The sequence below is a fragment of the Acytostelium subglobosum genome (genome assembly GCF_000787575.1).
Source record: "Acytostelium subglobosum LB1 DNA, scaffold: scaffold28, whole genome shotgun sequence".
Classification (NCBI taxonomy): domain Eukaryota; phylum Evosea; class Eumycetozoa; order Acytosteliales; family Acytosteliaceae; genus Acytostelium; species Acytostelium subglobosum.
The window spans coordinates 212,874-238,531 of NW_012236505.1; the positions used below are offsets into that span (position 1 = coordinate 212,874).

The 25,658-nt window shown below is 43.5% G+C and overlaps 12 protein-coding genes across 12 annotated transcripts; 5 read left to right on the forward strand and 7 right to left on the reverse strand.

The window, feature by feature from the left end:
* Nucleotides 1-283: 283 nt before the first annotated feature.
* Nucleotides 284-668, forward strand: SAMD00019534_106570 (hypothetical protein; the record flags this gene model as incomplete). The annotated part of the gene is made up of 2 exons (XM_012894092.1): nt 284-561; nt 632-668. 2 exons carry the CDS (start codon nt 284-286, stop codon nt 666-668), a joined length of 315 nt encoding a protein of 104 aa, XP_012749546.1.
* Nucleotides 669-758: 90 nt separating this feature from the next.
* SAMD00019534_106580 (hypothetical protein) lies at nt 759-1,748 on the reverse strand (the record flags this gene model as incomplete). The annotated part of the gene is made up of 2 exons (XM_012894093.1): nt 759-1,219; nt 1,349-1,748. 2 exons carry the CDS (start codon nt 1,746-1,748, stop codon nt 759-761), a joined length of 861 nt encoding a protein of 286 aa, XP_012749547.1.
* A 391-nt stretch (nt 1,749-2,139) lies between these two features.
* SAMD00019534_106590 (hypothetical protein) lies at nt 2,140-4,275 on the forward strand (the record flags this gene model as incomplete). Its single annotated transcript, XM_012894094.1, has 5 exons — nt 2,140-2,264; nt 2,363-2,519; nt 3,464-3,677; nt 3,741-3,896; nt 3,965-4,275. Coding segments are annotated over 5 exons (963 nt in total), but the record flags the coding sequence as incomplete, so codon positions are not given.
* Nucleotides 4,276-4,586: 311 nt separating this feature from the next.
* Nucleotides 4,587-5,801, reverse strand: SAMD00019534_106600 (hypothetical protein; the record flags this gene model as incomplete). The annotated part of the gene is made up of 1 exon (XM_012894095.1): nt 4,587-5,801. The coding sequence occupies one exon, from the start codon at nt 5,799-5,801 to the stop codon at nt 4,587-4,589; it is 1,215 nt and encodes a 404-aa protein (XP_012749549.1).
* A 776-nt stretch (nt 5,802-6,577) lies between these two features.
* SAMD00019534_106610 (hypothetical protein) lies at nt 6,578-7,776 on the forward strand (the record flags this gene model as incomplete). Its single annotated transcript, XM_012894096.1, has 5 exons — nt 6,578-6,690; nt 6,754-6,842; nt 6,954-7,040; nt 7,100-7,608; nt 7,687-7,776. The coding sequence occupies 5 exons, from the start codon at nt 6,578-6,580 to the stop codon at nt 7,774-7,776; spliced, it is 888 nt and encodes a 295-aa protein (XP_012749550.1).
* Nucleotides 7,777-8,080: 304 nt separating this feature from the next.
* On the reverse strand, nt 8,081-8,692 carry SAMD00019534_106620 (hypothetical protein; the record flags this gene model as incomplete). Its single annotated transcript, XM_012894097.1, has 1 exon — nt 8,081-8,692. A coding segment is annotated over one exon (612 nt), but the record flags the coding sequence as incomplete, so codon positions are not given.
* A 1,869-nt stretch (nt 8,693-10,561) lies between these two features.
* SAMD00019534_106630 (hypothetical protein) lies at nt 10,562-11,283 on the forward strand (the record flags this gene model as incomplete). Its single annotated transcript, XM_012894098.1, has 2 exons — nt 10,562-10,802; nt 10,892-11,283. Coding segments are annotated over 2 exons (633 nt in total), but the record flags the coding sequence as incomplete, so codon positions are not given.
* A 332-nt stretch (nt 11,284-11,615) lies between these two features.
* On the reverse strand, nt 11,616-15,236 carry SAMD00019534_106640 (hypothetical protein; the record flags this gene model as incomplete). The annotated part of the gene is made up of 4 exons (XM_012894099.1): nt 11,616-11,795; nt 11,862-14,534; nt 14,629-14,715; nt 14,808-15,236. The coding sequence occupies 4 exons, from the start codon at nt 15,234-15,236 to the stop codon at nt 11,616-11,618; spliced, it is 3,369 nt and encodes a 1,122-aa protein (XP_012749553.1).
* A 1,824-nt stretch (nt 15,237-17,060) lies between these two features.
* On the reverse strand, nt 17,061-18,474 carry SAMD00019534_106650 (hypothetical protein; the record flags this gene model as incomplete). The annotated part of the gene is made up of 3 exons (XM_012894100.1): nt 17,061-17,557; nt 17,625-17,708; nt 17,781-18,474. 3 exons carry the CDS (start codon nt 18,472-18,474, stop codon nt 17,061-17,063), a joined length of 1,275 nt encoding a protein of 424 aa, XP_012749554.1.
* A 1,732-nt stretch (nt 18,475-20,206) lies between these two features.
* Nucleotides 20,207-20,560, reverse strand: SAMD00019534_106660 (hypothetical protein; the record flags this gene model as incomplete). Its single annotated transcript, XM_012894101.1, has 2 exons — nt 20,207-20,422; nt 20,492-20,560. Coding segments are annotated over 2 exons (285 nt in total), but the record flags the coding sequence as incomplete, so codon positions are not given.
* Nucleotides 20,561-21,553: 993 nt separating this feature from the next.
* On the forward strand, nt 21,554-22,996 carry SAMD00019534_106670 (hypothetical protein; the record flags this gene model as incomplete). The annotated part of the gene is made up of 3 exons (XM_012894102.1): nt 21,554-22,638; nt 22,699-22,793; nt 22,860-22,996. 3 exons carry the CDS (start codon nt 21,554-21,556, stop codon nt 22,994-22,996), a joined length of 1,317 nt encoding a protein of 438 aa, XP_012749556.1.
* A 153-nt stretch (nt 22,997-23,149) lies between these two features.
* SAMD00019534_106680 (hypothetical protein) lies at nt 23,150-25,183 on the reverse strand (the record flags this gene model as incomplete). The annotated part of the gene is made up of 2 exons (XM_012894103.1): nt 23,150-25,065; nt 25,159-25,183. The coding sequence occupies 2 exons, from the start codon at nt 25,181-25,183 to the stop codon at nt 23,150-23,152; spliced, it is 1,941 nt and encodes a 646-aa protein (XP_012749557.1).
* Between the last annotated feature and the right edge of the window lie 475 nt (nt 25,184-25,658).

Genomic DNA, 25,658 nt, shown 5'->3' on the forward strand with positions numbered 1-25,658 from the left:
CAGTATGAAGAAGGACATGAGATCAGTCTCCTCATATACTCCAGTCTCCCTACCTAGGATAAATACTTCTTGGTTGTTCATAACAAGATATCAATAATTGAATGGTACCATTCCAATACTGATGACCCAAACATTACGCACTTGTGTGTGATTGATCATCTTCAACCAACACTCAAACACACACTTCCATGGAACGAAACATAGAAGACCCTGTCAATCAAATTACACTTTGTTTAAAACTTATAAGATATAGACAAGACAGATAATACAGGAAGAATAGAATATGTCTCAATTGTTTAATAGCAATCAAAGGAATGTTGCCGTTTGGGTAAACGCAGAGGAGACAAAGCCATTGCCAGCATTGGCTGATCAGGCCTCATGCCCACCTTGCATCAGAAGCATGGGTAAGGGTCCATGTGGAGACTTGATCATCGAGTCATTCGTCTGCTTCCAAAAGGAGACTGACAATAGAGATAAGTGCATGGAGACCTTTACACAGCTGAGGAAGTGCATGCTAAAGTTCCCAATCAGATACTACGATGCCCTCTTCCCACAAGACAAGTATGTTTTATCAGTCTTGATCACAAGACATGCTAAGTCTTCTAACACCTACCTACCTACCTACCTACAGGAAAGAGAAAAAGGATACAGCAAGCGAAACCAAGTAGAAGTAGTAGTCAAAGTGTTCATAACTTATATAGCGAAAGCAGAGATTAAACGATTATCATTGTATCATCCTGACATTGATCGGCTCACAGTCAGTCGGTACTGGCGTACTTTATTGCTCGAACAGATATATGCACAGAGTGCAATGGCATCCAATCGTAGATGCCCGTCAGGTTTGGATTACTCTCGATAGTCTCCCTTAGATGTTCGATCATTGAGCTGATATGTCGATTGCGCATCAACTGTTCTTGTTGTTGTTGTTGCTGCTGATGTTGTTTGTCAACATCTCCGTCGTGGGATTGGCAAACAAAGTGTACCAATGTACTTTCGAACTTGTCACTGGTAAGTTGTTCGAGATAATGGTTGGAATGATTGGCATTCCCTTGTGAATGGTTGGTCACCTTTGAATAGTAGTCGGTTCTATTGTTTACAACTAGTTCGTCAATAACTCCGCTGCTGCTGGAGCTGGTTGTGGAATGTAGTGTTTCGTTGATGACAGTTCGAACGAACTGAACATTGTCTTCATCGTGGTCCGAGTCCACTATTGAAGTATCTATCGGATGGATATGAACAATGGATCGATGCGGACCGATTAAAGCTCGGTTGTTAAAGTCAACCAAAGATAATCTGTCGATTGTTATCCTTGGCACCTCTGAAAAGCATTCCTCATTGGTAAACAGACTTTCGGCACTGTCTGGACTTGATCGAACATGGTTGTTGGACAGATGGGAGTTTGTAATCTGACGACACAGTACATGAAGCTCTTCAAACTGACTACGACTTAGATGAAGGTTGTCTTTGAGGCAGGCCAGTGTTATCTTTGGCCATTTTGTGCCCATGTTCTCTCCATGGTTTGCCATGGCCAAGGACTCAGCAGATTGATTGATCGTCCGCTTCAATCTGGACAATGATGGAGTCCATGACTTGAAAGCCATTGTCAACACTCCATTATAAGAAATGACGTATGATTCAAACGTCAGACTAGATGCATTTCTAAACTCCAATCCAAACAACTCTCTTAGACGAATATGTCTATCGTTGTTGTCGTTCTGCGCATTTGGAGGGTCAAGCCCAATATCCATTGTATATTATTACAATACAAGTCTTGTTACCATGCGTAGTAAATATTATTATGTGTAATATAATGATATATTATGTATAGATATACGTATATTTGTTCACCCTTCGACAAATAACAACAACAAATGATAATAATGAGAACTTTAGTTGTTGATGACAACTTGTTTGTTCTTCATTCACACACACACACACACTTATTCATACATGTTCATTCACACTTATACACCAAGCATTAGAGAGGATAGGGGAGAAGAACACAACACTTCCATTTTAGTGTCGTCGTGAATCTGTATCCCCTAAATAAAGTGGTTGGCTGACATCTAATCATCCAATGTCACACACACACACATACTTCATCTTCTTACTCGGCAATGTGAGAACTTGAGTTGATGATGGAGGTGTAAGGGCACGTCGTCTCTCCTTTTAGTTGTAACTGGACAATACCAAGCCAGCCAGCCATGCTCACTCAGTAGCAAAGTGGATGTGCCTGTTGTTAAGTTCTGCTTACTGCTCTCTCGGTATGCTTAAGCTTATGCTCATACTCCCTTAGTTGACAGGACATACTTATACAAATATACACATACACATACACATACACATATACACATAAACATAGAGATACATACACACACTTGACTCTGCCAGACTTACGGAAAGAATCACAAGTGGACAGAGACAGACAGAGACAGACAAGATCAAAGATATACACACACACATATACACATAATACTAAAGGGTATACTGGTGTAGCTGGTTACTCTACCCACTCCATCTGATTAAACATACTGTATCAATCAGTGCGATCTCCAGCAGTGCAATATTACCTCCAAGGTATATATTTGCTTATGAATCATTCCAAATGGTATGTTGGCAATCACTCCCCATCTTTCCAACCATCAGTAGTGTCTTGATCAATCAATCAATCAATCGATTAAATATAATATATATACTCCTATTAGACTTTCAGTCTGACTGACATTTATTAACATGGATAACCATCTACTGATTAATAATAATCCAATGAAACAGTCTTTCAAGTCATTCATACAGAGTCTATCATATTATATTAAGCAGACAGAGTTCTCATTAGAGAATGGAGGTGTCACAAGAAGAAATGACAATGATCAAGATAAACATTCTTCAAACTCAAGAGTATGTTCCATGCAACTCCAACTCAAACTTTCAAACTCAAACTACAACTTGAAATATTAATATTATCCTCATCATCACAAGATGAATATCCTCAACTTGCCATGGGAGATCATTATGAACATTGCACAGACATTATCATCATCAGATCTATTACAGTGTAGACTGGTTTGCAGGGACTTTAATACGATATGCAATGATATATCCCTTTGGAAGGGTAAATTCCTGCGAATCAAGACAAAGAGATTAATATCCATTATTACAAAGAAGCCATCAGTTAGATTATGTCCATCATCAGTAGTATACAATAATGCAATATATGTATATGGTGGAGACAGTGGACTAAAGAACCAACATACAACTGTCATTGGTGATGTAAAGAATGACTTTTGGTGCTACGACATAAAGAGTATGTCCAACTCCCTCCATCAATCCTTCCATCCATCCATTATACATCTATACTTACTATGTTAACACCAAAGAGAACAATTGGACAGAGATATTCTACTCTGGAGAACAACCTAACTTGACCGAGCATAGTGCGATCGTGTGGAATAGACAGATTATTATGTTTGGAGGAAGCACTGGGGCAGACCCAATGTACTCCAACAACACTTATATTTATAGCTTTGAGACCAACAAGATGGTCCATCAACCAACGACTGGCGACGTTCCCAATCCTCGATCAGCACACTCGGCAATATGCTACAACGATCATATGTATATATTTGGAGGATGGGATGGAAAGGAATCAAACAATGATACCTACAAACTTAACCTAAGTATGTTATACCCAACAATGATCAATTGATTGATTAATCATAATATACTAACGCCATATCCAGAAACATTCCAATGGAGGAAGATGCTCAATAGTAATCCTCCTCTGAAACGGAGAGCTCATTGTTGTGTCCTTTACAACAAGGCGCAGTATCTATTCGGTGGATTTGATACTGCTTATGCTCCAGAGACCTTCAACACCATTCACAAGTTCTGCTTCAGTAAGTCATATCCTGATCCAGCCTTTGATACCATATCTAATGATTTTCTTATCTTACCCTACCTTCAGAGAAAGAGAAGTGGACTACAGTAACCTGCGATGGAGAAATACCAAAGGGCAGGTCAAGAGCTTCAATGGTACAGTTCGAGAACAAGTTCTACATGATTGGAGGATGGGACCGAAAGAACTACTTCCACGAGATATACGAGTTCAACATTGAGTCCTTTCACTGGAAGAAGATGATGCACAACATTAACCAGGTGAACCTGGGGCTTGGACAGAACTCGGTTCTAGTGCACGCCAACAGGATGTTTGTATTTGCTGGCTACCAGCCAAAAAAGAACTCATCAACAAATGAGCTGTTCATGTCCAGGTTGAGTTGACGTAGAGATTTCATCACATCTTTCAATCAATAACATTACTACTACCATTACTACCACTACTGCTACCATTCATTCATTGGTTGATTGATTGATGTTGTTATAAGTACCATTTCATTTATTATTATATATTTACAATATGGTTGAGCAATGAATAGCGCTTGGCAAGATAGTCAAGGCGGCGTATCCAGGTAGGGATGGAGGAGAGGAGACCAGGTTGGATTGAAAAGGAACACATATCTATTAGGAGTGTGTTGTGAATGATTGAATGAATGAAAGAATGAAAGAATGAATGACTGTTGGTTGACAACTCAATAGACCATGGCTGTCTTGTCATTCTTGACCAATGAGAAGAATAGTGCAGAGAGCACAGGTGAATCCTTGATGACATCGACCAGTTGGTCCACCTCGGCCTTGAGCACGAGGTTCTCGCTCTCAAGACCTGAGAGGGCCTTGGTAAGTGACGATGAGTTGTGAGTGAGCTCCTCAACTCTGTGTTCCAGCTCGGTAAGACGCTCTCTCTTGCGCTGGCGAGAGAGATGTGCAGACTCGCGATTCTTCATCAAACGCTTCTGACGCTTCACATCCTTCTTGTCGTGAGGACCCTGATTGGCGCCAGACTTGTCAGTCTCCATTGATTTGGGTAGGGATGCGTCCTTGTCCTTGTACTGCTCCAAAGGCACGTGTCTGATTGGACCGTTGTTTGTCTCTTGCTTTGTGAGGTTGATAATGCTGCTTCCACTTGTGTTTGTTGGCTTGACAATGGCATTGTTGCCACTGTAGCTGATATTGTTGATTGTGTTTACACCGCCGCTGCCTCCGCCAGCAATACTGTTGATTAGAGCAGTTGGTGTGCTTATTGTTGGTATATAGGATGGGTTTGACGTGTTGTAGGGCAACGAGAACAAGGGGTCTAGGACCGATGTGTTTGATCGCAGTTCTTCGAGCTTCGACGGGTCGATGGCGAATGGCGACAGATTGATCTGGCTAAAGTCTCCAAAGGGCTTGACAGGACTTGGTTCGTATGTATATTCGCCGCCCGTTGCTACATTTGTTTGATCGGTTGCTTTATTAAGCGACTTGATAGGGATGATCTCGATGGGCTGGAACTCCTTGTTGTCGCGACTAATCTCGCGGATTACCTTGGTCACCTCGTCATTGGCCGACAACTTGCCGTTGCTGTCGGTGGACTGCGAAAAGAGTCCCTGGTTGTTGTTCTCAAAGAGGAAGGAGTCGAGCTGCTGCGAGGAGGTGAGGAAGTCGCGCTGGTTGACCTTGGAGTTGGAGTTGGACAGTTGAGGCATCTGCAGAGGCATCGAGAGGAAGGCATTGGAGTTGTTGGTCGTGGCCGACCCCCCGCTAATGATGCTGTTGATGTTCATATCCAGCTGGGACTGAGTGAGTGTATGTGAAGATGAGGTTGACGATGATCCTGACGATGGTGACGTATTGTCTCCATTATTCCAGACGACCAACATCTCATTCAATGTCTTATTGAATGATTCAATCTCATTGGTTCCGATCATATTGATCAAGTCTGATGAGAAGTTTAACATTGTTTGTTTTGTTTGTTTGATTGATTGATTGAATGATTGATTGATTGATTGATTGATTTGATTCGTTGATTGATACTAACTAACTTGTTGTATCTACTTGTATTTGTTACTTGAACTATAACAGTATAATATATTTGTTGTTGTAATGACCATAAAGTGCATAAAGTGTGTAAGATAATATTAATAAATATATGTAGTTTTGGTTGTTGTCGTTCGTAATATATATATATTATTATATGTTGGTAATTAGAACGACAAGTTATAAATAAGTATATAAATAATAATAATAATGAATGTTTTATTATTATCTTTGTGTGTGTTTGCTTAAGCAATTTAATAAATAACAATGAGTGTTTTGTGTGATTGTTTGTTTGAATCGACCACAAGTCAAAGAGAGAGATAACTTTGGATGAAAGAAATGAAATGACTCAGTGTGTGGAGAGTAAATAGATGCGTCTCCTCTCTTATTACTTCCCAGATTTGTTTTGTGAGAGAGACGGACAACACTGGGCGCTCCAAAACTTTGGGTTTTAAGTATGTAACCCCACAAAACAAACTGTTGAGCAACATTAACACCTCAAAATGACGTGAAGATAACAACTTCGAAGTTCCAAATGGTGGGAAAGTCTGGAAGTTCATGATAATCTTGTATTTTTAGAATGATTCAAGTTCAATGTGATTATGATCATTATCATAAATCAGATTTGATTGATATTATTACATATACATATATATACTTACACAGGATGTTTGAAATCTCAAAGAAGATATCTAATGCTCATGAAGATGCTATTTGGTCAGTGTCTTGGAGTGGTGAGCTCATTGCTACTGCTGGTATGAGTTCAAAGGTTAAGCTCTGGTAGGTATATATATATGATGTGGAGCAATGTTCATACATCTATATACTGACTGATCTATCCAGGAACACAGCACCAGCAACATTCCTGACAGAGAAGAAGTCATTGGATAAGAATATACTTGGTGTTTCATCGATTGACATCAATCTCGGTTGTAAATGTGAGTCACATTGATTGACTGACTGGCTGATTGATGACATGTTCGAGCGTATCAATCACAAGATTACTCATTCATACACTCAATCAATCACACTCATATCATCAGACTTGGCTGCAAATGGATTGGACTCACATGTTAGAGTTTGGAACTTGACCGACAACACCTTACACAAGGACGTCGACTTTGGTGCTTGTAAGTGCAGCGCGATACTTGTGGATTGGACGACAATTGACTGACTTGTGCATCCTTAGTTGGCACTTGGATGTTGGCATTCAGCCCAAACGGTGAACAGATTGTCAGCGCATCGCAATCGGGTGCCATCAACCTGTTGCAAGCAGAGACTGGCGAGAAGAAAGCTATACAGGCGGCAAACGATAAGGCTCTGATGAGCGTCGCCTTTGCGCCCAATGGAAAGTTGATCGCCGTGGGTGGTGCCGACGGATCGGTCACTGTCTACGAGGTGGACACTTGCAAGCAGATCACTCGCTTCCAACATCACAGCATGCCAGTGAGGACACTTTGCTTCTCGCCAAACTCCTCCACTCTGTTCTCTGGCTCTGACGACAGCAAGATCAATATGTACGATCCACTGTCCCCTGGTCTGATCGGCTCACTCCAGGGACACTCTAGCTGGGTGCTCTGTGTACGCGCCTCAAAGGATGGCACCAAGTTAGCATCATCCTCAAGCGATCGTACCGTCAAGATATGGGATGTCGTCACCAAGAAGTGCGATCATACATTCAATGAGCATGCTGATCAGGTATGTTATCCAGCAGCAACGTTTGATTGATTGATTGATTGATTGGACTAACAAACACGCGAACACACAAACATGTAGGTCTGGGGAGTGGCATGGTCACCAGACAGCACCAAGTTGTTGTCAGTGTCAGATGACTGCAGTATGATTGCCTACTCGATTAGACAATAAAGTTGCAGCAACAGGATACATTGTAGAACAAGGAAAGGTGATGATCACAGTCAATCATTAGGATACACACGACAGGTACACGACATTTGATTGGCGTCAAGACTACCACATGTCTGGACATTCTACAACAGGTTTGATTGTTTATTGTCGGCAAATGGATCAACTTGGTGGACTCGCCATTAGATATGTAGGTGGTAAAGTAGGTAGATTGGCTGGCTGGCTTGATGGCTGGCTGGCTAGGTTGTGGATGGCATATAATGAACAAGTTGATGAAGACGACGACGACGACCTGGGATGGAGCTCATTACACGTCATTGATGACATCTATGGAGACATCGTTGTACTTTTCATAGATATTCTGCTTGCCCTTTAAACACTTGATAGCAGAGATGATGGATGTGGAGATCTTGAAGTTGGTGATGTTGTTGTGATGCAGCAGCTTTCTGACCAGCTCGATCGAAGCACACAGCGTGCCACCGGTGGCCAGGACATCGTCCATGATCAGCACGTGGAAGCAGTGGCTGGCGGAAGGTCTCAGATGCTGGGGCAGATGCGACAGGATGTCCTTCTGCACCTCAAACTCGTCCTTGCCGTACTCCTTGGTGAAGGACTCTGAAAGGGTCTCGCCCGGCAGCTTGCCCTTCTTTCTCAGCATGACAAAGGGCAGCTTGAGACGCTGTGACATGGCCGTGCCGAGGATGAAGCCACGGGCTTCCAGGCCAACGACCAGATTGACGTCTTGGAATCTATATTGCCAGTAGTTCAGCAGGGCGTCCATATCCTCTATCGACAGGAACAATGGTGACAGATCAGAGAATGCCACTCCCTTACATGGATAATCTTGGTACGTAACAGATCTGCTTACAACAGCTCTCTTTGCACATGATTGTAACTTTTCATAACCGTCCATCTTATCTTTCTATGTTGTTGTAGTTGTTATAATATATGTTATATAAAGAATATGTATATATATATTATATGTTTGATTGATTGAGTGTATAAGTATGTCTTTTGATGATGAACTCTAGATGTTTGCAGCAAAGTGTAGAGAGGGAGGGAATAATGAGATGGGATTGTTAGTTAGAGTGATGCGATGCGATTCGACGTAAGATAGGAGGTTTGTTGTTGGTGTAGATGGAGGTGTGGAGCATGATGAATGAGCGAAAGGAGTTGATGTGCTTAAAAAAATCAACAACTACAACAACATCAAACGAAGCAAAGCAAAGCTAAGACCATTGACATGACAGAAGGGGTGTATGATGATGGCGGGTATCACCATGGTCAGGTCACATGACAAAATATCCTTCTCCCTCCTTTACCTTACCTCCGTCTGCTTTGGGAGGGTGTAGAGGCGAGTGCAAAGTTTAAAATAGATCGATTGATGGGTTTCGGTCGCTTGCATCCCCATAATGGTGCACCTAGGTGGGAAGTCCTTTTTGGATGAATGGGTGGCATCGGGATGCTGGACATTACACGCAGTCGCCCCAAACATGGGGCATATACATGTACACAATAAAAGATAATATCTTATGTTGTTGATGTCATTGATTGATTATGATTGATTGATTGATTGATTGATTCACTTACTATTGTAGTTGTAGTGAACTGTGATTGATTGCTATATATATCTTTGCAAACAAGTTATGTATCTATCTACTATACCTTTTTGAAATTAGGTCATGAAACTAATGAAGCATAGAAGACACTAGTCATTATGTTATCACATTAAACCATAACATATACATACACACTTATACACATACACATTGATACACACTCATACATGTTAACATGTGGACATGATATTCATTCTGACTGAATTCATTCATTCATTCATACAAACACAATGACTTACAACGACTCTCTCCTGACGCCAGCCAGCATGCCAACACGCCAACAGGGTCGGTTCACGACGAACACACGCACTACATCTTACTGCAAACACGGCACGACAAGGAAACACACAATGAATGACAGTCACACATACACACACACATACTTCCATCATCGATCCACATCACGCAAAAGCAACACAACACAACAACCATTCTCCATTGTTATATTACAATGACATGACTGCCAGTTGTGTGAGAGTCAGCAGTCAGTCAGTCAGTCGGACAACAAAGAGAGAGGACAATTTACACTTTTAGTAAATACTTTGACAGTCATTATGATAATAATAATACAGGGAAGAGAGTATGGAGAATAAGGAGGAGAGTATGGGAACGAATAGGTGGATATATATTTACTTACTGTGGAATGCCTAAAGGCGGGAAGGGGTTGTTAAAGGTGAAGCGTACGCTTCATTGCTGTTGTATAACTAACAACAAAAGGAGATATAATGGTTCTTGTGATGAATGAGTCTTCTTTCCGATGACACTGTAGGGATAGTAGAGGCAACAACCAACAGCAGCAGCAGCAGCAACAACATCACATATTAGGACACTTGTATGAGATGAATGAAGAAATAATAATAACATAGTTCGAACTTCAACTGAAACATCGCTTTGTCTATTTTGGGCCCCAATGTGCACCAGTACCTTTCCCCTGGTCACACTCACAATCGGTCCATCCATCCATGTGGATGTACAACGAATGAATGAATGAAGGGAATGTGTTTGTACAAGATTGTGATCAGGATGTAAGGGTCATGGATGAACCCAACTCAACTTGGAATGATCAGACGTGCGTGGTATGAAAGCCTTTATCACTTTATTTATTGTTCAACAAACAACAGATCATTATGAAAGATAACGAGCATCAACAGTCAGGTCAGCTGCGGCACCACAACCTCAAACCAAGCAGTCAGACAGCAGCAGAGCAAGGCACAGACACAATAGAGGAGGGAGGAGAATGCAGACACAATAGAGAGCACGTTACAAAGATCAAGGTCTGCTTGATTGGAGGCGAATCTGTGTTTAAGACTACAGTCGCAAGCAGGCTAGCACAACATCTCAACACGACATTCGTAGAGGAGTATGCTAGAGAGTACTTCCAAGCCAGAGACCTAGATACAAAGCCCTTCTGTGTGTATCATTCATTCGTTCATTCATTGATGGCCCGATGGATGGGTTCTAACATAGGTGTTGCCGCCACCATTACCGATCTTTCTTAGGTAACGATGACTTTATACAGGTGGCAAGGGGTCAATTGGAGTTGGAGAAGAAGTATATGGATGATCCAAGGACTGGTTCAGTTCTAATATGCGATACATGTCCTTTAATGACATTATTATGGAGTGATACTCTGATTGGATCACATGATGAATCATTGGACACTTTTATTAGTCAATCATATTATGATCTGTACATATTGTTGGACTGCCATGGAGTGGAGTGGGTCGATGACAAGCAACTCAGAGTGATACCAGAAGAGAAGGAACGGTCTTTGTTCCAAACAAGATTGATAGAGCATCTCTCCCGACGATCGATCAGCTATACTCATATTCATGGTGATCTTAATACCAGGTTCACTCAATCATTGGAAGCAATCAGGAGACACATGGAAACAACAACATTGTAATAATAAGAGAGAATAGGGTAAAGGCAAGGTTAGGTAAACACTTTATATGAACTTAATTGAAAGGATATAGATGGATGGAAGTGGATGGATTAGATTGATTGATTGAAATGGAATAGACGCGTAAGATGATCAAATATGAATGGATTGATCGGTAATGGACTTCTGACACTACGAAGTGCAAGTTTATCTTTACTGGACGGACGGATGGATATGGCTATCGCTGTGAGGAGTGATTGGACTGTTGCTTATTGCTTGTTGTTGCTTATATTGCTTGTTTGATTGTTGTTGTTATTGTTGATATTGTCGGTGCTGTTGGGTTACTCCTTGATGGCTCCAGCAGCTGCAGCAGAAGAGTCGTAGTTGTCCTCAACCTGCTTGAACTGAAGATTGAGCGACATCTCTACAGTCGATTCATTGTTGCTAAAGCCATTCTCAAACGAGGCCATCATCTCCATCTGTTGCTGGAACGACATGTTTGACTTGCCGTTCTGTGAAGCCTAGTAATGTTGATTGGTTGGTTAGTGTCTTTTACACAACAGTCAGACATGTCTGCAAAGCCTTACCTTTTCTCTTGCCTCTCTAGCAGCAGCTCTTGATGCTTCGATTTGCTTTTTGGCTTCCTCCTCCTCGTCCAGCTCCTTCTGCTTCTGTCGCTTCTGAGCCTCGATCACCTCTTGCTTCTTGCGCTCCTCCTCGCGTCGGGCCTCTTCTTCGCGCTCCTCCTTCTCTCGCTTGATCTGCTCCTCTTGCTCGATACGCTCCCTCTCCTTCTGTATAAGAGTGAGGTTCTTGGCCTTGAAGTGATTCCATGTAGAATCGGCACCTGTTGCGTTGTTGTTGTTGTTTGATTGGTGCACTGGTGATCCAGAGCCGTGCGATGGTGAGGGCAGCGTTGGGAGGCTAGGTGAGTTGGGTGAAAGGGGTTGGGCGTGTGTAGGTGATGCATTGGAGGCAACTGGTGGCAGTGCAGTGGTCTCTTTAGTTGATGATGTTGATGATGATGATGTAGATGATGTGGATGTTGTTGTTGTCGACGTCGATGTATGAATTGAAGAAGATGATGATGAGATTGCTGTCAATGTTGTTGTGGACAATGAAGCTGATGATGATGATGCAGATGATGGTGATGGTGTTGTTGTTGACGATGATGATAATGATGATGATGATGATCCACCACTGTCAAAGCTCCATGCCGCCACTGTATTCGGTACACCAATGGACTTCTTGATGGCTGGCTGTATGATGTTGGGTGTTGGAACAGTAGAGCTGATGCCAGTGCCTGCTGTTGATGTTGATTTATCTAATGATGATGATGATGATTGTTGTGATCTTAAACTACTACTGTTGTTGCCACTGCTGTTGTTGTTGTTGTTGTGTCTATGATTTGATTGATCAGTCTCGCTGTCACTATATTCTGATGAGTAGCTGCTGCTGTCAGAGTCCGAGGAGCCTGACTCTGAGTCGGATGAGTCAGATCCACTGGTGCCCTCGTCAACAACCTCGACCTGGTCCTTCTCAATGGTCACGGGCGGATGATTAATCTCCACCATGTCGTCGACGACGACGTCCTCCTCTCGCTTCATCGACACGAGCTTGCGACCACGCGACTTGGAGATGGGCTTGGAGATGTTGTGCCTCTTCTTGGAGTTTGAAAGGCCACGGTTGAGCTTGTTGATCTCCCTGGTGACGCTCTCGATCTCGCGCTGTGTCTGGTAGTTGCCTGAGGACGAGAGTGGCGGTGATTGGAGCGGCTGCGAATGCTGTGTGAGGATGTGGTACTGTCCGGCGGGGAAGCAGGACACGACAAACGACTCGAGCTTTCGCAGCGTCTCAGTGTCGAGCTTCTCCAAGTCGATCTCAATCTCCTCCTGTGCCGAGTTCTGATTGAGTGTGTGGCTGATGATCTGGATCAGCTTGAGCAGCTTCTTGGGTGGGAGCAGATTGATGGCCACGCCAAGCTGTGTCTTCTCCTCCAACGTCATTGGCTTGGGCTCCTCGATGTGATTCCTGCTCGACCGAATCGATCCGCGCGAGCTCTCCCTCTTCATCTTCTCCATCTCCTTGCTCATGCTCTTCACCTCCATAGTCAGCTGCTTTATCTTATCGCTCTCTGCTGTGTACTCGCCTCTCTTGAGCTCTGGCGAGGGTGGGTCGTTCATGGCCTTCATGAACCTCTTCTCAAAGATGTCCCCCAGCTCCTTGGCCATCACGTGCACCTGGTTTGCTGGCGGGTTGTAGAGCATGGCGTTGGAGAACACCAGGCGACAGTCCGCAGCAAACTCGTCCGAGGAGTTGTAGTCGCCCGCAGTCAATGTCTGTCGAATCGTGCCAAAGTCCATTGGGTGCTTGACAACAGTGAAGTAGTCGAGAATTTTGAGGGCAATGGGGTCGACGGGCGCCAAGAAGGGCGGGGAGTATTGATGGCTCATCAGCACGTCGAGCAGCTCCAAGCATCGCTTCATCGGTCCCTCCAGGGCAATGTCGATGCCTCCTCTGCTGCGTCGTCCCTTTGTGCTTCTCTGTGCTCGCTCTGCTCCGCCCGGGCCTGTGAATGTGACTGGCACAGGCTTGCTGAGTGGTGTGTTGGGCAGTGACGTCGACGAACGCGACTTCTTGATCTGTGGTGCTCGCGATTGCACTGGTGGGGTAGCAGACGCCGTCGGCTTTCTCTTTCGCGTCTTTGTCACTGGCTTTGTGGCAGAGGAAGATGTGGCCTCCTCAGCGTCAGAGAGATTGTCGCTGGTCGTCTTCTTTGGTGTGACCAATGGTGTCATCGCTGTTGTCGTAGCTGTTGTTGTGGTCGTGGTGTCGACGTCCATCTCGTCCTCGTCGTCCGAATAGAGATTGGAGAACTTTCGCGTAGGAGGTGACAAGAGCGAGGAGCTTGGGCCACTGCTCGGTGGTGATGTCATGAGTGAGCCTGGCTTGGGAGGCGAGCTCTCGAGATGCTTGATCTTGCTCTGCAGTCCGGCGATGGTCTCGCGAAGCTTGGCAACGTTTGTCTCGCTGCCCAGCTTCTCTGGTGTTTCTGTCTTCTCCTCATGATCATGACTGACGTTTGGTTTCGACGATGATCTGGTGATCCTCTTGGTGGCGGCGGTTGTTGTGGTGGTGGTGATGCTGCTTGTGCTGCTGCTGCTGTTGAGGGACTTCCTGGTCCTCGCCGGGGGCTTTGCTACCTCCTCCTTCTCTGGGGGAGGGGAGGTTGGAACAGGATGCTCGCCCTTCTTTCCTCGCTGCACTGGTCCTGTGATATAGTCGTTCCATGTGCACCTGCTTCCTCTCGCGCTTTGCCGGAAGAGGTGCCTCCTCAACCTTGGCCTCTGTTACTGGGACATAGACCCATCGCTTGTTCTTTGAGAGCTCCTTGGCCTGAGTTGGCGTCAGCAACACCTCGTTCTTGCTTTGCGCTGCTGTCTTTTTTGTTGTTGTAATCTTTATGAGGCTCTAAAAAGAGCGTGTTAGCTAACAATCACATTCAATCAGTTGAATATAAAGTTGAAACATACGCTTCTTCCTCCCTTCTTGCTGGATGATCCAGACTTTGTTTCGTCTTCGTCCTCATTGTGCTCGCTTCCACCACCATCGGTTCGAACCTCGTCGTCGTTCGACGATGATGGAGTTGGTGCGCTCTGGTCAGACGTGACAGACTGTACATTCTGGGTTGCAGTCTCCTCAATCGTGTGTTCACCACCGGCTGTAGTCTCCTCTGTTGTATCCATCTCTTGATCAATACTAGGTTGATCGTTTTTATCCTTTTCCTGCATTTGTTCCTTCTCCTGTTCTTGTTCTTGTTCTTGCATCTGTTCCTGAACTGCCTGTTCCTGCTTCTGCTGCTGCAGTGGCAGCTCGACCTTTTTCTCACTCATCTGAGTATCATTATCTTGTTGCTGTTGCTGTTGCTGTTGATCTGATGGAAGTAATGAAGTTCCTCCCATTTCTTTGTCTTCGTGATCTGACATATTCATCTACTAACTTGTCAAACTCTATCGATGATCGCCAACACAACAGCAATATGTTATGTTGTTGAAAAATACTAATGATAGAACGTCAAAGCTTTGGCGTGGCGCTGCTATTGATGTTGTTGTTGATGCTGTATTCCAATCTATTAAATAAAAGTCATAATCAATATATATATATATACATATAATTATAATAATATTAATAAAACTAATATATTATGTATTTGTTTGATTGATTGATTAGTTGATTGAATGAACTGAATGAATTGAATGAATGGGATGGGGGTGGGCTGTATTTGAAGGAAGTGCGACGTCCACGTAGCCTGTGTGTATGAATATATATGTGTGTATGTATGTATTATGTGTGTGTTTATTTATGTGTATGTATAAGTAAGTATGTAACTAACTAATTAAAAAAATGAAATGAATTATGGGTGGCGAGGAGGAGAGTGTTGAGAGGGAATGTTGTTCGTGCGAGTGTGGTTTGTGGAAGTATGAATTGAACTTCTTTGTGTGTGTGAGTTACCTTAAACTTTTGAAAAAAAGTCAAACAATAACGGAAAGAAGAAGAATGAATGAACTTGGCGCCACTTCCATCCCTTTTATGTTTGTTTATTTAATTATTTTTGAATTATTATTTTTAAACTCGCCCCATAATGAATAATTAATTAATATATTTAAAGTTTGGGTGAGATGGTGTACACCTCATCAATGTCCTCACTGCCTTTGTTCGCTCATTCAATCATTGATTGAAGTTGTGTTGTGCTATCAATACTGCTCGTTCGCGTGCCAATAGATTACTTAGCAGCAGCGGCCGATTGTTTGAGTATTTGCGAATGTTGAAGTTGAAACGCGTCAAATATGTGTGTGGCGCGTTTTACGAAGCTTTGTTCCTCGTCGTTTTCTAAGGTGAAGTCCCATTGACGAGACTCGTAGAAGTTTAGAGTGTTGTTGAGCCACAATGGATCGTCTTCACCAAAGCGACGACGTTCAGGCTCGACGATCAGACGTTGTTGTATACGTCGCCACAGGCAATCCTTGTCAACTCGCAGATACACCGTCCTGATGTCAATGTTGGCATGTTTACGCAGTTCTTCAATCTGAACTTGTATCATTGGTTCCAAATGATGTCCATGATCTCTTGTATAAAGTACGGCAGAGTAAGGTGAACGATCTGCAACATAAATAATATCTTCAACTTGTTGTTGTTGATGTTGTTGTTGTAGTTGTTCCAATCTTTGATTACGAACTGTTAACAAACGAGAGAACCAGTTTGATACCCAGATCGACTCCATCGTCAATGACTGAGGAGGTATATGTGAGAAGCTTGGCATGCTCAGGAATCCTTCGTCCAACACATGAATGCCTTTCATCTGTTTCGAAAGGAAGTTACACAACTCTGTCTTTCCAGAGCCTTACCATTCATTGATTGATTGCACATGTATGATGTCATTCATGAGTTATTATCTCAAGATACGAGCAATCTCCTGGAAACTTGAACATACCATGACAGCCTTCAATGCAGAGCACTGTTATCTTTGAGAGCTTCGATGGTATGGTATTCATTGTTATAATATATATTAGTTTAAGGTAAAAAGTGTAAATGACATGCCTGTCTGTAATTGTGAAGTTGTCGACATTGAACATCATTTCGAAGAATTGCAATTCTCGAGATTGTCCAACGATCTCAACTCATCTAGTATATTTATGGGACGGGAAGGTCTCTTCCAAAGACTCAAGTCAGAGATGGATCGAATCAAAGGTATATTAATGTTATATATAATGTATATATTATTAATGTTAATTATATTGGAACGTCTCTTCTATTGTGCCGAGGTTATTGGTCGTAGCATTCATTAGTGCGTACTCGGCCCAATCAGATTCCTTGATCATCTTTTCCAATTGAGTAGGTATCTGCTTGCCAGACTGAACCAGACGCAGGTAGATGGCGTAGAGTAGCTCCTCGGGCAGATAGCGTAGCAGCTCGGAGTAGCGACCAATGTCCTCAATCACCTTCTCCACACAGAGATCCCGCAGACTTGAGACTGTCTGCTCCGGGGCAAAGCTATGTAGATCGATCATTCGCTTGCTCTTTGAGTATCCGCCCAATATATACATCTTGCCATTGTATACCCATGCGCTATGCAACTGTCTACAGCAAGGTGTAACATTAGACTCTATCTTTGGTGATTCCCATCTCATTGTTCCTATTGAAGTGGGATTGGATGTTAGTTTCCGATGAGTGGTAACACCTGGCAACAGGTGGAAACACATGGCAACACAAGTGGCAATACATACTAGTATTCAATATATATAAATCATTAAGTTCTTGATGCTTTCCCCATCCTCCAAAGACTATCATACTCTCTCCAATTGATACAGCTGTATGTAGTTGTCTTGGGCTGGGACAGACTCCTGATGTTGGTGGTTGTGACCATTCCAATGTGTCTGTGTATAATGGTAACAAAAGTTAGTCAATCAAAATCAATCAATCTACATGACATCTGGAGATATACATACCTGTATCTAATATATATACTTTGTTATCCTTTCTCTTGTCGTTGGATCCGCCAAAGACAAAGATCTTCTTGCCAAAGCTACACATGGTGTGACACCATCGCTCACTGGGTGGCGTGCCCAGGATGTCATGCTTGCGCCAGCGCATTGTAATTGTGTCAAGTGAGAACAGCTCGTTGGAGTAGCGTGCGCCACTGCCACCAAACAGTATCATACGCTTGCCAACCATGCAGACTGAATGTGAAGAGCGCGCTGAGGGTGGGTCGCCCTTCTGTTGTGGCTCGGACCACGTCATCGTCTTGAGGTCCAACACGTGGAGATCGTTCAGACACTTTGACCTATAGCCGCCAAACACGTACATCTTATCCTCGATGATGATGGCGCTGTGGCGGTAGCGACCCATGGGGGCGAAACCCTTGGTCTTGACCTCGACCCATTGCAGCGAGTCGAGGTAGAGGAAGAACAGGTCGTTGAGGCCGGACGATCCGTCGGGCGTACCGCCAAACAGTATCAGGATATTCTTGTATAGGCATGTCGTGTGACCATGTCGCTCGATGGGCAGGCATCCCATGTTGAATGTGACCTGCTGGTCGATCTCCATTGGACGATGTCCGTCCTTGTCCGCTGGCGAAGCAGCCTGTGTTGGAACCAATTTCCAGCCGTTGGTCACTACACTCTCCTCCTGTTTGATGACCATCTTTTCTTTTCTTGTTCGTCTATTCGTTCGATCGTTCGCACAGTTGTTCGGTCTGGCCTTTGGACTAATATTCTTTGTTTGATTGATTGTTTGTTTGATGGATAGTTTGTTTGATTGATTGATTGATCGTATGAATGAATGATTGATTAATCTGTTGGTCGTTGTTGTTGGAACGAGGACTTGATAAGTTAGTCAATTCAATTCAATTCAGTTATTCTTCAAGATGTGATGGAAGTTGGTTGGCAACAACGACACCAACAACTGCCATTCATCCATCAATCCAGACAGACAGACTGGTGGACATGATTGGCATGGATGTTGGGGATGTTGTCGGTTGAGGTGGAGGAGTGAGGGGAGAGGGAGAGGAGAGAGGAATGGAGTGGGGAGGCTGTCCAATGTTTACATGCGCTGCCTTGTTACACTGACTCCCAGGAGTAGTGGTAGGTTGGTCGGTGCCGACACCCACCTTCCACTCTTTGTCGCCATCGTACACAATCAAGCCAACTCACACACCACACTGATCATCACTAACACACACACACAACACGATGAATTGATGAATGACACACACACACACCATTAACTCTGATCACCCATCACTACTTCCAACACACACTGTGGATCGATCCACAGTCCAAACCGCTGGAAATGTGTTTGTTGGCGATAGGTTCGCGTTGACCGTAATTGGTGTTGTTGTTGATAGGTTGATCGTGAATGAAACGTCGGCGTAGTGTGTTATTGCTACTGAATGAGAGTGTGGATTGATTGATGGATTGATGGATGGAAGGAAGAATCGATGGATGAATAGTTCGCCATGTCGTCGTTACCAGGACAATTCCTGTTGAACAAATCGACAACAAAAATGCAACATGTCATGTTAACTCGGAAAACGAGTTTCAATCAAAGAATTTCTCATCTCATTAATCCCTGGAATAATCACATATAGTTGATTGATTGATTCGTTCGTGTGGACTTACATCAATAGTTAATTGTTCTGTCTGTCTGTTGTTGTTGTCGTTGAGTTTTGAGTTCTGTTTGTTTGTTTGATTGAATGACTAAAATGGAAATGATTGGATATGGAAATGATTGGAATATAATTAATTAATTATTAATAATAAATCTAAATTAATGCAATGATGATAATGGATGAATGATTGATAATTCAAACTAGAGTAGAACAATGTATTGTAAATGAATGATGTAGTTGAATGATGTGAGTGAATGAGTGAATGAATGAATGGATGAATAGAATGTGGAGCTTTCCACAACTTGATAATGTAACGCTGAGTATAGGGAGGACACCTGCTCTGAGTTTGTATGACACACTCACATGATGCTCTGAAGAAGTTGAGAACAGATGTGCTGGGAAAGGTTGATGAACTGGTTTACCATGTCTTGTATTCCGTCTTGTGTCATTGTAATATGTGTTGTTGATTGATTCCATGTCCACAGTGTGTGGATGTGGTCATGTGGTGTGTAATTGATTGATTGATTGATTGATTGACATAACACACACTTGTGGGTGAATGTGGAATGGTGATCGATCAGACTGCCGAATATGATGTGACCAATCAAATGCAGAGAAGAGTGATGAATTGAGTTGAGATGACCAGATCACAAAATGAACTTACATTATATACAAAGATAGCTGTAGGTGGGTAGGTAGGTAGGTTTGAGGGTTTGAATTTCAATCAGCCTTGGATCTATCTATCTATCTTTTTATGATTGATTATATACATTGATTGATTGATTGATTGATTGATGGAGTGATTGAGAGTGCTGGAACTGGAATAATAATTATAACTGTGTGTGTGAATGTGTATGTTTGAGTTTGTGTCGAGTGGGTAGATCTTGACCAATATGACCTAAATGTATAGATCCAGAGATCGGTACTAAATATAATATAAGTGATGGCGACCTGATCTATTTGTATTGTGGGAGGTGGATACTGTAGAGTGATGTGGAGTGGTAAGACTGAGACTGTCTACACTATTTTGTAACTTCCAGTCCTTTTTACCTCTTGGGAATTACAACTACTACTACTGTCTGTGTTCTGAACTGATATTCTTATTATTATTATTATTATTTACAAGTAGTTGAGTAACTCGACCTTCATCTGTCATTCAAATTTATCATCATATTCAAGTTGAATGGATTTTGTCTAGGACTATTTCAATGTGTGATATGTTTGTTGAGCCTGGTATTTTAGTTGTAAGATTGATTGATCGAGTTGAACTACTATTCTACAATTTCAACTGTCTGTCTGACGCTTCATTCAAGTACAAGATGACTAAAGTTGTTGTTCTATCAAGCAAGTTAGAATTGAATGAATTAATGAATGAAAGTATGAATGAAGATGACTCTTTGTTTGTAACAAACAACAAAGCAACACTTTATCCATCATCTTAATTACCATAATAAGCTGTTGTTGTTGTTGAAAATTGAGCTCTGACCAAGTGAGGAGGACAGAGGTGATAGGTACTCTCTCTACCCCTAATTCAAACTTCCCAACATTCTTTGGACCTTGTGCTCAACAACCAGTGGCCTTCTAGTTGGAGTACCCATTATCAAAAAATAGGCTCGATATGGTAAGGTAATTTTGGGTGAATGTTCACCACGAACAAAGACTACTTTTAGTTGGGATCTTCCCAAAAATCAACAGATGGATTGATTGTGTTCAAGTCAAAGTTGTAAACACTACATCATGTATCGACTTCAATCAGCCGCACCACGAATACATTGGAGGTCTGTGTTGAGGGTACCCTTCAACTTTAAAGGTCAACAACATGGTATCATCCAATCTAATCATTCATCATTGATGTGGTCAAGACCCTTCTCATCGACAAGTCTTGGTAAAGTTCATGGTCAAGGTCATGTCAATAACAACAATATTACTGCACCAACAGCAACACTCAATGATACTATATATGCATTGTCATCTGGTTCAGGAAAGAGTGGAGTGGCTATCATTAGAGTATCGGGTCAATCATCAATGAATGTGTTGCGTTCACTTACACAACATCACTCAAACAACAACATCAACAACAAGAGCAAGAACAAGAATGAACCTGTTCCACGAATGTGTACTCTGACATCATTATATCATCCAACTACACGCGAACAGCTTGATAAGGGCATGTACGTATGGTTCCCCAAACCAAACAGCTTCACTGGCGAAGATGTGCTTGAGCTGCATATACATGGTGGACGAGCGGTTATACATGACACACTCGAGGCGATCTCTGCTTGCGATGGCACTCGCATGGCCGAGCCGGGCGAGTTCACCAAACGAGCGTTTGACAACGACAAAATGGACTTGACAGAGGTCGAGGGTCTGGCCGACCTGCTCGAGGCACAGACGCATCATCAACGCAAGGTAGCCCTATCACAGATGCAAGGTTCAATCTCACGATTTTATCTTCAACTGCGCGAGGACCTCATTCGTGCCTCGGCCTATATGGAGGCATTCATTGACTTTGGAGACGACGCAGAGATTGATCCAGAGGTCGTTGAACAATCACGTCGGCGTATAATCAACCTCAGAGACAGGATCATACAACATTTGAATGATGGCAAGCGAGGCGAGCGATTGAGGGACGGCGCCGTCATCACAATCATCGGTCCGCCCAATGCGGGCAAGAGCTCATTGATCAATCTGTTGGCCCGGCGCAAGGCATCAATCGTATCACCAATACCTGGCACAACGCGAGACATCATCGAGGTCATGTTGGACGTTGGTGGATACCCTGTGGTGATTGGTGATACGGCTGGCATCAGAGTGTCTCAGGATGTTATCGAACAAGAAGGTGTAGAGATGGCCAAAGAGCGTCTACATCGATCTGACATCAAGCTGTGTGTACTGGACTGCAATACATTAATGGAGATGAAGACACCAGATGCACTGGACCCATTACTACTTCAACTTGTTGACCCTGGTACATTGTTTATATTCAACAAAACAGACCTCATTCAATCATCAACATCATCACAATGGACTCGAACGAAACAATCAATCATACAACAACTTGAACAACACTTTAAGTCCAACACACATCTTCACGATCATATATCCATTCCACCAATCAACAGTATTGAACTATCATGTTCCAAACAAGAAGGAATCAATCAACTTTTAAAACAACTCGAGATATCCCTGAGGGAAATGTAAGTATCATGTCATACCATGTCAATTGTTACCCGACTAACTCTGATCAATCACTTCAGGTTTGAGATAAAGGATGTGGAAGCACCTCTACTTACAAGACTGCGACACAAGGAACACTTGACGAACTGTGTTGAATCACTTGATCGATATTTATGTAGGTCCAAGTGTTTCCATGTTGACTGGAATCTATCATTCTAACACAATCAAACATGCACACTAGATCATTGTGATGATGACATTGTACTGGCATCAGAAGAATTGAGAAGTGCAATCAAGTCCATTGGATCAATCAGTCATCACGTCAATGTAGATGACTTGTTGGATGTAATATTCAAAGACTTTTGTATTGGAAAGTAATAAAAGGTACTATTATTATTATATATACATGGTTTGTTTTATTATAACTATGTTTGAGTGAATAAGGAAACAGATGATTTGATTGATCTGCTTTTGAACGTTGTTGAGTTGATGGCTCTACCTGGGACTAACTATCTTTAGGGGACCTTTGGCTTAGTCGAGCTCATCGACGGAACCGCTCTTCTTTGGTGGTGCGCCACCCTGTGGGCCACCTGGGAAACCACCGGGCATTCCACCCTCTGGCATACCACCCTCGGGCATACCACCCTGGTACATCTTGGTCATGATTGGGTTGACGATGTTCTCCAGCTCCTTGAGCTTGTGCTCCAACTCGTCCTTCTCGGCGGTCTGGTTGCTGTCCAGCCACTTGATGGAAGCCTCGACGGCCTCTTCGATGGACTTCTTGTCGTCCTCGCTGAGCTTGGCGACGAGCTTCTCGTCACGGATCGAGTTACGCACCTGGTAGGCGTAGTTTTCAAGCTTGTTCTTGGCCTCGACCTTCTCCTTCTGAGCCTCGTCCTGAGCCTTGTACTTCTCGGCATCGGCAACCATCTTCTCGATCTGGTCCTTGGTGAGACGGCCCTTGTCGTTGGTGATTGTGATCTTCTGCACCTTTCCAGTGCTCTTGTCCTCAGCAGACACGTTCAGGATACCGTTGGCATCGATATCGAATGTGACCTCAATCTGTGGGACTCCACGTGGGGCGGGTGGGATACCGGACAGCTCGAACTTGCCCAGCAGGTTGTTGTCACGGGTCATCTGACGCTCACCCTCAAACACTTGGATGAGTACGCCTGGCTGGTTGTCAGAGTAGGTGGAGAAGGTCTGTTGCTTCTTGCATGGGATGGTGGTGTTTCTTGGGATGAGGACGGTCATGACACCGCCAGCAGTCTCGAGACCCATGGACAGTGGGGCAACATCGAGCAGCAAAAGGTCGGCAACCTTGGCACCTCCCTCATTGCTGAGAATAGCGGCTTGGACGGCAGCACCGTAGGCGACGGCCTCATCTGGGTTGATGGACTTGTTGAGCTCCTTTCCGTTGAAGAAGTCCTGGAGCAACTGCTGAACCTTGGGGATACGGGTGGATCCTCCGACAAGGACGATCTCGTTGATGGAACCCTTGGCCAACTTGGAGTCTTTGAGCACCTTCTCGACTGGGTCGAGACAACCACGGAACAACTCGGCATTGAGCTCCTCGAAACGGGCACGGGTGATTGATGTGTAGAAGTCGATACCCTCAAACAGAGAGTCAATCTCGACGGAGGCCTGGGATGACGATGACAGGGTTCTCTTGGCACGCTCACAGGCGGTTCTGAGACGACGGAGGGCACGCTGGTTGGTCATGAGGTCCTTCTTGTGCTTTCTCTTGAACTCCTCGACAAAGTGGTTGACCATACGGTTATCAAAGTCCTCACCACCCAAATGAGTATCTCCGGCGGTGGCCTTAACCTCAAACACTCCGTCCTCAATGGTCAGGAGGGACACATCGAACGTGCCACCACCCAGATCAAAGATGAGGATGTTCTTCTCGCCGCCTCCCTTCTTCTCGAGACCGTAGGCAATGGCAGCGGCGGTTGGCTCGTTAATGATACGCTGGACGTTAAGCTTGGCAATGACACCGGCGTCCTTGGTGGCCTGACGCTGGGAGTCGTTAAAGTAGGCGGGCACGGTGATGACGGCGTTGTTAATGGTCTTTCCGAGGAAGGACTCGGCGGTCTCCTTCATCTTGGTCAACACCATCGACGAGATCTCCTCTGGCTGGAAGGTCTTGATCTCGCCCTGGTACTCGACCTGGATCATTGGCTTCTCCTCCTTGGCAATGACCTTGAATGGCCAGTGCTTCATGTCGGACTGGACGACAGTGTCGGTGAACTTTCTGCCAATTAATCTCTTGGCGTCAAACACTGTGTTGGTTGGGTTCATGGCCACTTGATTCTTGGCGGCATCTCCAATCAGACGCTCAGTGTCTGTGAAGGCCACATACGATGGGGTAGTTCTGTTACCCTGGTCATTGGCAATAATCTCAACACGATCATTTTGCCATACTCCTACACATGAGTATGTAGTACCTGTTTATGTTATAATATAATTATTTGTTTGTTAATGTTAGTATTATTATTCAATGTGTCGAGATGCTGTCTTCCACTGTCGAGTGTACATACCTAAGTCAATTCCAATTGAAGTCATTGTTGTATATGTATGTGAATGTGTTTGTTTATGTTTAGTTTAGTTATAAAGAATATATTGAATGATTCGAGTTATCTCTTCAAGTCCAGATATTTAAATTTTATTGAACAAGGTTCAAGATGATAGTGAGTGAAGTCGTGGACTCGAGTAAGGAGAGTGAACATACACAGCCAAGCACTTTAACCTGTTAAATTAAATTCGAAATTTCATCTGAATGTCACCTAATTAAGAAAATAGTCATTGATATTTAGATGAAATTTCGTTAAGTTCCACTCACTCTTTATCTTACATTCCCCCGACTACCAATCCAATCTCCTTCATTCATTCATTCATTCATTCAAGTCATCTTGCTTGGCAGTTGTCCAAGATTGAGTTGAGTTTTCCAACTTGCGAACAAGGGGACAATAAACTACAGATTGATTGACTCGTGAAGTTCACTCTTTTGATTGGTTTGGACTCAATGCATGTTCATTCT